The sequence below is a fragment of the Halyomorpha halys genome, unplaced genomic scaffold (genome assembly GCF_000696795.3).
Source record: "Halyomorpha halys isolate HHAL.00 unplaced genomic scaffold, Hhal_1.1 Scaffold476.1, whole genome shotgun sequence".
Lineage (NCBI taxonomy): Eukaryota > Metazoa > Arthropoda > Insecta > Hemiptera > Pentatomidae > Halyomorpha > Halyomorpha halys.
The window spans coordinates 23,360-33,231 of NW_027115949.1; the positions used below are offsets into that span (position 1 = coordinate 23,360).

At 29.9% G+C, this 9,872-nt stretch overlaps 1 protein-coding gene across 1 annotated transcript in view; it reads left to right on the top strand.

The window, feature by feature from the left end:
- The window catches only part of LOC106683289 (disintegrin and metalloproteinase domain-containing protein 10), a gene marked incomplete at its 5' end in the record, with an annotated part of 19,569 nt that overhangs the window by 7,933 nt on the left and 1,764 nt on the right, over nt 1-9,872 (top strand). The window contains 7 exon segments of the mRNA XM_067052916.1: nt 809-976; nt 1,064-1,191; nt 2,843-2,957; nt 3,038-3,172; nt 5,793-6,038; nt 6,814-7,155; nt 8,123-9,872. Of these exon segments, the coding sequence (XP_066909017.1) occupies nt 809-976; nt 1,064-1,191; nt 2,843-2,957; nt 3,038-3,172; nt 5,793-6,038; nt 6,814-7,155; nt 8,123-8,536 (1,548 nt within the window).

Below are 9,872 nucleotides of genomic sequence, written 5' to 3' on the forward strand. Positions count from 1 at the left end.
TGTTACTTTCATCCCTTGTTAAGAATTATATCATATGATAAAAGGGTTCATCTGGTAAAGGAAATGAAAAATAAAGTCATGAAATTAAGTAAAAGTTTATAAAAAAAAATGAAATTGGAAATAATAGATTTACTGGGAAGTACAGTTAAAAACAATTAAAAAAAAAGGCTATTATTTGGAATGTAGTAAGGAGTTCCTATAATAGATAGGGTAAGGAGTTCCTATTATAGATATAGTAATGACTTCCTATAATAAGTACTTTCTTAATAGGTTTGATAGTATTTATTAAAATTTTTGTCAAACAGGACTCGACTTAAGTCAATTATGAAATAAGTAACTTTCCAAGGAACATAGCCTGATGAAGTATGAGGACTTTAGTACTTTAACAAATAAACTAGAGACAAATATTTTTATATTTTTAAGTAACGATATAAACAACTTTCAAAAATTATTATGCATTTTGAGTAGTACAATACAAAATGTTAATTTTTATTTCGAATCTTGTATTTAAAATAATTTTATTACATAATATGTAGCAGTATTTTGGATACAGAGAGATAAGTATTTCAAATACTAAATGGTTTGGAATATTTTGAATTTGAAATCATTTTCTTCTGAAATACAGGACAGTAGATTGTTATTAAAATAATTTTCTTTCAAATTAATAACAGTATTTTTTATTTGAATACTTTTTTTATAAAAAAAGGGATTTGAACTTGTAAGGCACCTTTCCCAAATTCTGGTATGAGCATAGTATTAGATGCACTTTGTGTGAAATCCTTTTTAACCTGTCATTTTGTTTCTTCAGGGTCCCTGCTGTACACCAGAATGTAGCCTCAAATTTGGCGACAAGTGCCGAGATGACAACGGATGCCGTGATTCAAGTTACTGCGATGGCAGAGGACCACACTGCCCTCCGTCCATTAATAAACCGAACAAGACCATTTGTAATGAAGAATTTGTCTGCTTTATGGGAGTTAGTGTTCACTGAAAAGTTACCACTATTTCTTATTTTAATATAAATTTTTGATAATATTTATTCAAAAACTCTTCAATTGTGTAGGAATGTACCGGCTCTATTTGCCTCGCCTATGGGCTCGAGTCTTGTCAATGCTTACCTGGACCAGATGATTCTCCAACAAAGGCGTGTGAACTCTGCTGTAAGATACCGGGAGAGAACAATCCATGCTTGTAAGTCTTGCATAATATATTTGTCAACATATAGGTTTATCTGTTAAATGAACCTATTTATTCTTAAAAAAGCAAAAATTAAACCACCATCCTTCACTTATTACTATCAAATGTTAGTCATTTAAATTTTAAGGAAAATTTTACTTTTACTTTTATCTAAAACAATATTATGATTAATGGGCTAATTTTTTTTTTAAATCTAGAATTATACATGTCACATTTTGATTCAAGATACTAATCCTAAATAATATATTTAAGAATTAGAATTAATAAAGTAATTCTTCAGGTTACAGAGGTAAATAATTGGTTCCTCGACTTGAAGATGTAAAATTATTTTGAATTATTCTCTTAAGTTGAAATTGTTTGGTCAACTTTGAGAGGCCTTCTTAAGAGATCAAGAAATAATTTTATTTCAAATAATTTGATTTATCTTTAGTTGATTAAATATTCACGATGAATTATAACCATTATGTCACTTTTTTATTTTATTATTTAGCCAACCTTTATTATTTGATTTATTTATTTTTTAGTCAAATAATATCATTCTCTTTTCTTGGGGCTGTTTTTCTGATAAAACAAATGTTTTATTTTTCCTCTAATAGCATTTAATTCTTAAACGGGAATAAAAATAAAAATATATAAGAAGATGGTCAGGGTTGCGGTCAAAAGTGAAACAAAAATAGTTTACAACTATTTTAAACTATTTTTGTTTCACTTTTGACCGCAACCCTGACCATCTTCTTATATATCAATTTTTACGGTCAACTATATATACATATAAAAAATAATTTCATATAGATTTAAGTTATATACTAGTCAACAATATGATGCTTTAATTTTTAGAATACCAGTATAGCTTTCAATTTACCAATTAATAATTACAGAAATTTTCGTCTTGTACTGTAGAAAAATTTTATGATTTCATAAAATAACTCTTCATAATAATTATCCATATCAATGTTTTAAACTGAATCCTCTTGCTTTGTTTCCTCGTTTATCTTTGAGTATGTTCGAACTCCATTAATTTTAGTTAAGTAACTTGGATCAGCCGTGAAACTTTCTGACATGTTTGTGAAACACTTGTGTTGACTGAAGTTTAAAACTTCACCACATCCATCAGAGCATCCTTGGTGGGCAACTTGAGTATATTAACAAACAGCATACTTTTATCAGCATCGCCCAGACTCCTAACAGTTTAATGTATTATATCAATTTTAGACTGAATATATATCCTGTTTTAACCATTTTAAAAAAATATTACATTTAAGTAATTTATTTTTTGCAGTGAATGTTAACTCATTTTTTTTTCTATTACCTGACATTTATTATTCCCATTTCTGTCGTATTACATATCTTTGAGATATAATGTAATATTATTGATTGATAAAAATTGAAACCTTTCTTAAAAAAATAATAATTATAGAAGTTAAGTAGGAAGGCCAAAAAGGTTTTGGTCCAAAATGGGACAGTCAAATCAAAGTTCTTGAATTGTATAGGTTATGGAAAGGGAATAAGCGAACCTGTAAACTGGTACACTATATAATTGGTCATGCTTACAATATTAAGTATAGTTTTAGCATCATGTATTTTAATATTAATAGTTAAATAAATTGAATAAATGAATAGCTTTTTTTTTTTTTTTTAAATTTAGGTCTTCTTTCCTTTGGAACAGTGCTCCATATGACATTCCAGACATGTTTTCTAAACCAGGAACTCCTTGTAATGATTACAATGGCTATTGTGATGTTTTCCAGAAATGTCGAGAGGTAGTATGATTATAATATCTTCTTCAAAATTACCTCAGATTATAAATAATAAAAATTAAAAATATATAAATTATTCTCAGGTCGACCCGTCTGGTCCATTGGCTACATTAAGAAGATTACTACTGTCCGAACAAAGCATCGAGTCATTCAAAAAATGGATCCTGGATCATTGGTACTACGCCCTCCTCATTGTTAAGGGTGTTCTCCTCATTTTGGTATGTCATAGTTTTCTATTAATTTTCTATTGTGTTAAAGTAAAGTAGTAAATATAATCTTATCACTTTTTCAAGACTGTTTTTATTGTTTAAATAAAATAATTTGTATCCGAGTTAAAACTCTAACACTTTTTATGATTACTTTAAATGTCCAACGTTTCAGCCAACCTGGCCATTTTTAAATTTTTAATTACAGATTAACTTAACATTATTATCACTCACTTATCGCATTAAAAAAGCTTTGACTAAATTTATTGACCTGGGCAGAATAGCCTGTAAAAAATTTGTAATTGTTGGATGTGAGACGTAAATTTACATTTAAGACTGTCCTTGAGGATGGCCAGGTTGGATATTTAATATAATAATAAAGAGTGTTTGAGTTTTAACTTGGATACACATTATTTTATTTAAACAGTAAAATTGTAGATTATAGCCATATATATATATTGTAATATTCAAAAATTATTTAAAATAAAATAAAAAGAATTTTAATCGTTTTAAACTAATTTCAAATATAAAAGATATATCTTGGGTTTAAATTAAAAAGTTTAATATTTAACAGATAATAGAATTTTATTTAAATTTTATAACACAAGAGACTTTTCTCAGGGCAGGTTTCCTGGCAATCAGAAACAGATGACACTTTACTACTAATAACACTAGACATTTTACTAATATAATAAATTCCATTTAGAAACAAGACTGACCAATTACACAGCTTCCCCTGATAATTGTTGATCTCTTCTTGTCGATGATGCTATATCCAACTCCCAATAATGGCTTCCAGTCCTTCCCCCTCTAGCCGAACGGACGTCTTCTCCCAAAGCCAGCAAAATCAAAAGTGCCCGTTTCCTCTCCTCTATCTTCAATGTTCACTGGTCGATCCAAAATATAATCGATTGTAGTACAATTGCTCTGCTTTATATGCTATGATTTGCAATGTAAATAGTTTATTGATAATTGTTACTTTTATACATTTCTTCTTTGATTATTACTTTTCCATAATTACTGCATAGGAACAACAAGACTTGACAAATTTCAATCCATGTTATAAAACACAAACAACCCAACGAACACTTCGGAAGGACGCGCACTACCATCTTTCTTGCTTTGAAAAGCGTATTTATTTTAGACAATGAAAACTGGTTAGCTTGCTTCTTGATCCAAAACAATACCGAAAAACGACATACATAAAATAAAAACATAACTAAAATCATTAATCTATCAATATCAACTATTCATTAAAAAAGAGCATATTACAATATATTGTATTTACTTTGGTTTTTTACTCTTTTCCTACATTACAGTGGCTGTAAAATGTATGTTCAGTATGTAACGGTTAATCGGTAGCTTGAGCGGTGACCAACAGATGGTAGCATACTTGCTATGATTTGGTTGTGATTAACTTAATCAATATGATTATGAAGAAATTTAACTATAATTCAGTAGAAAATGTATTTTTATTTAAATATTTCATATTATATTAAACAAATACACAATACTGGTATGGGTAAATACTGTCTATCAGTGAGATTTTCATTAGCTTATCGATCCCCTGTTTTCATTTAATTATTATATTTTAACTCTTATTATTCAAAATTTTCTCCACATTGAAGATGACCAGATTGAGCTAATGGAAATGAGTAGGGCATCTTCTTCGGAGAGAAGATGACAGATGGTCAAAAATTGCCACATAATGGACTCCATATGACCTTCAAAGAAGAAGAAGACGTTAAAACAAAAGATGGACCGATATATTCAAGAGGATGGCAGGACCCCTCTGGTAAAGAGCTGCTAGGAACAGGGATGTCTGGAAGGAGAAGAGAGTGTAAAGAACTCACCTCCCAATAGGGCGGGTCACCCAGGAAAGTGCTGACTATTACTCCTGAAAGGGAAGGCCTATGCAGGAAAAGATACAGAAAGATGGGGAAAAAAATTATAGAAGTTAATGTTTTGTCAATTATATATAATTTTTTTTCTGCCTTCTTTAAGTGTTCATATTGTGTTTTATATGATTTTAATTTATTACATAAATAAAAGGCTATTTCATTTCATTATTCAAAACTTTCTATAGTTCAAAGCACATTTCAGATGAGAAATATCTAATTCAAACATTTGTCCATTAATTTTTTTTCTGTCAACATATATTCACCTAAATATTATTTCAATGTGCCTTTAAAATGAAACCTGCCTACAAAATAAAGCACGTTTTCATCCTTCTTTCTATTATACATAGCACATTTATATATTATCCTCTTCAGCCAAGAATTACAGTTTAAATTAAAATTCACTTCTAGTCTTAAGCTATGTCTCAATGAATTCGATAGGATTTTCATCATTTATATAATCAGTATTAAAGTCAAATTTGTTATACAACAAATAATACTCAGCATCCATTACAGTTATTATTTTTTCTTAGCTTTACTGATAACAGTTGACTTTCGCATCTTTCTACAGATTTAAAATCCATAAACTATCTGTTAATTTTATCTATTCTTTAAATCAACTGTTATTCCAGCTTTTTATACTCCCCAATGTTAAACTTTTTGGTAAAAATTCAACTATGCTTGTCTCTTATTGACTCTGTTTCTTTAGTAAAATTATTAATATTTCTTTTAAGGTTTTGAGTACAAGGCTCCTTGGTAAAACAACAAACCTAAAACTGAAAGGTATGACTATCATCCATAGCTCGACAACCGAAACTGTGAGATTACCTCCTGAAGGGGGAGAAGGTGTCACAGTTCATCCAGCTGTGAGGAGCAAGGTACCATTGAAGAGAAGAGTGAGAGAGACCAGGAGACGTAAGGGAGGTTCTCCAAGGAAACAGGTTGTCAAAGGGAACCACAAGAAAAGAGTTAAAGGAGAGGTAACTTTTGTTTTTTGTAATTATTCAACTAAAATTCTTTGTTCATTGCAATTCTTATCACACATTGCTTATACAGTAAGATCTTGGTTGTCCAATAGTCAACAAATTCAAAACGCTCATTACATCAAAGAGAAGAACATTTTTATCATTTGTAGTGAGAAAGCAAAGGGTTGTTTTACAGTCACAATATATTTTCTTAATATCATAATAATTAATTTGTATTGTTTAAATGGAGCGCTCAGAATTCTAGAATTTATAAATTTTTTTTGTAATAATTTAATTTGACAACTTACTGATCTCATACTTGTCAAATTATCAATAATGAGCTTTATTATGTGTAACTATTGAAAATGTTCGAATAATTTTAGATTTTTTCATATTTTTTTTTTTTAAAGTTATGTCTTATTATTATTCTTATTACTGAATCAATTTTTTAGGGTGGTTGTTTTTAGGTGTATGACTATGAAATGTTGGTGGAGCCTGAAACATTATGGCCTTCTTCATAAAATATGAAGGGTGTAGGAACTGCCTTACTTTCTTTCTCTCGGTTTACTAAATATATATTTTAAATAATGAAGTAAAAATGACTTCATGGAAAGGTTAACTTCTTAAAAACAATTTCACATTTAGTAAGAGAATATATAACATTCAAGATCACCATAGTAACCGATTTGGCCATTTATATTATTACAATACTCCCCTCCTTCCCAGTGGTGGTGCATTTCATTATGAATACTATCTTGATCCTCTTTTGATATGTTTATTTATTTTTCAGCAAGTAATTGACTACAGTGGAAGTCAGGAAACTACTGCAAAGACCCCAGAAGAGGATCCCCTAAGCAAAGTTAGAGCTTGGCTCCTTAACTCACATATAGACCTAACAGGTGTGAGGAAGTCCAAGTCATCGCCTGTTGGTTTCCCGACTACAACGACAACCGCTGCCGCTACAACTCCTACAGCTGGAGCCAATTCGCTTGCCACCAGCCCCACCAAGAGAACTGTGCCACCGGGCAAAGAGCAAGTGAAGCTGCATGTCATGTATCGGCCTCCGTTCAAGCTCAGTGTCAAACTACGGAAGCCGACTCAAGTAGCTACAACTGTTGTAAAAGAACTCAAGGTATAATTTTCTCAATGTATTTAAAATATTGTAATAAAATATTTCTGTAGGTGTACATGAAACCAAATATTAACAAAATTTATGATGAGGATAGTTTACTGTGGGTTATATATGTGAGGAGAATGATTTGGAGTGCTGTCAATGAAGAACACAAATAAGTAAAAACTTATCTATTAGTGCCAATGTTTCGGCCAGAATCTTAAGCCTTCATCACGGCTAAGAATAAAAACAAGATAATAACCATAATTACTAAATGGAATAACAGAAAAAAAAGAAACATAGGTTATGTAGGTAGAATGAGTAGCATTAAAGAAAATGCATGGTGTAATATTACAAGAATATTTAAACTGTGTACAGTAAAATACAAGAAAAAAAGTAATATTAAAATTAAGAATGAAAAAACAAATAATGTAATTATGAGAATCAATTAAATAACTAAGATTAAAAAATTGGAAATTATTTAAAAATTAAAGTAATAAAAAATTAACTAACTAATTTTAGGACATTTTATGTCTCTTTTTTTTTTTTCTTTTTTTTTTTAAGTTTTATTTTCATTTCAAATGAACTACTATTACTATTAATTGGTTGAAACAGTCTTTATTTTATATTGGAAGAAGATATTTGATATAGTATAAAGTAGATTTTAGGAAGATAGTCCGGGTGGCGGTCAATAAAGGTATCAAAATATTAAAAGAAAACTATTTATTGCCAACCAACGTTTCGCCCCACTTTGCAGGGCTTCGTTATGACAAACTGTCAATTGACAGATAAAGAATTCCTAACCTTTCATCAGTGAGCGGTGAGCTAAGTTGTGGAACGAGAGTTGGCAACGTTGTAATTTTGCAGGCCTGCCTCATTTTGTGATGACTAGTATATAATATAATAAATAATAGTGTTTCTTTTATTTATTTATTTTTTGTATTATTTTCCATATCACTGTTAAATTTAAAATATATTTTTATATTAGGTAAGAGCACCACGAGCAGCAATTGTAGTCCAGGAAAGGAAACGAAGAAAACGTGCAAAAAAGAAAGAAGGGGAAACATCCTTGAAACCTGCTGATGTTGAAAGGTTGGTTTCTGTAGAGCAGCCCGTTTATGCCAACATTGGTCCAGGAGGCAACCTAGCTCCAGGACAAGATCTGCTGAGGATGACCTCAGTAGAGGCCAAATCCACGACACAAACGCCATTGTCACCAGAGAAGTGCCAAGGCAGTAGCAGCCAGAAAGCTGACTGTTCAACTGAACAGAATGCACCTCCAGAGGGTGCACAGCCCCAAACTCCTGCTGCTGCTGCCCCAGCGGAAGGGGTTCATGTGGTTCCTTCTGACATGGAAGTATTGTTGTCGGAGAGCGAGTACCTTTTCTGTAACACGTTATAATATTAAATAACTTGTTTATGAAAGCCATGTGAAGAATATGTAAAAATTATTTCTAAAAAAAAAAAAATCATAAGCTGAATTCTTAGTATGTGTAATTACTAAATTTTTGGATCATATAATTATTATATATACAGTTTTCTCTTTTATGGAACTACATATGTAAATCATGAAATATATATTTTGAAAATATTTACCGTTAACATTAGGAATTATCTTGGGAAGGATATTTTAGCAAAAAAAATTTATAATCCTTAAAGGACAAAAAGCAGTATTATTATGATGTTTTGTTTTGTTTTGTTTTGTTTTTTCACCATAGCTTAATTAATACCAAGTATTTTCAAACATAATCAATTCATCCTTTCACTTTGATGATTCTACTTAGCATCACCAAATTGCTGTTAACCCTTGAACTGAGACGTCTTTACGTTACCTGTGACCATCCATAAAAATTACCAGTGGCATTGTTATTTATAAAATGGTAACATTTGTCTTTGGTATTTATAACATGGTAACATATTCCCGGATATGTTTAGCAAAAGTACTGAAAATTTCAAAGTAGTTTTATTTTAGGCCTCAAAATAAAACATGGAAAATCTCATATCGGTAAAATTACAATGATCACGGATAGAGGGTTAATCAGTAATATTCAGTATGAATATATAATTAACATTAATTTTTTTTTTCAATGACTGCTGTGGATATCATCTTGGAACTTTAACTTCCAATATTTTGTAACAACTTTCTTCTGTTTTCCTTTTTCTTTTTCAATTTTATTCAGTTTAAGAGGAATATTTATTTTCATGAGAATTTACTGGCATCAGCTGTTTCTAATTATTGTTTTTCTTTTTATTTCAAGGAGGAAAGTAATTTTTAAAAATACTTTTCTTTAATAAAATACCTCGTATTTCATTTAGGGCCTCCATGGCTTTCATTTCCTCTCAGAGACACCATACCATCCTTGACTGCTGTGATTAAAATTTTGATAATTATTAATTAAACAGAGTTTGCCAATGATAATCTGTCACGTTGAATTATAATATGTACATATCTTTTTATTGCATGTTTGTCTTGTGAATTATCACCGGTTAAGAGGAATATGAAGTATATCATCGTTGAGGCATATTCATGAAGCTGTAATTCTTTTTAGGTCTTAATAAAATCTTCATATCAAATTCAGTTTGAGGTATAAAAGTAAAATATCATTTCAATAAGCAATAGTACTAAATAAAAGAATTATTTTAACTGTAAAAATTCTTTAGTTTAGCGGCAGCTTAACTATCTTACATTACTTCATTTTATTATTTTTTAATCATTATTAATCAATATAAAAATTAAT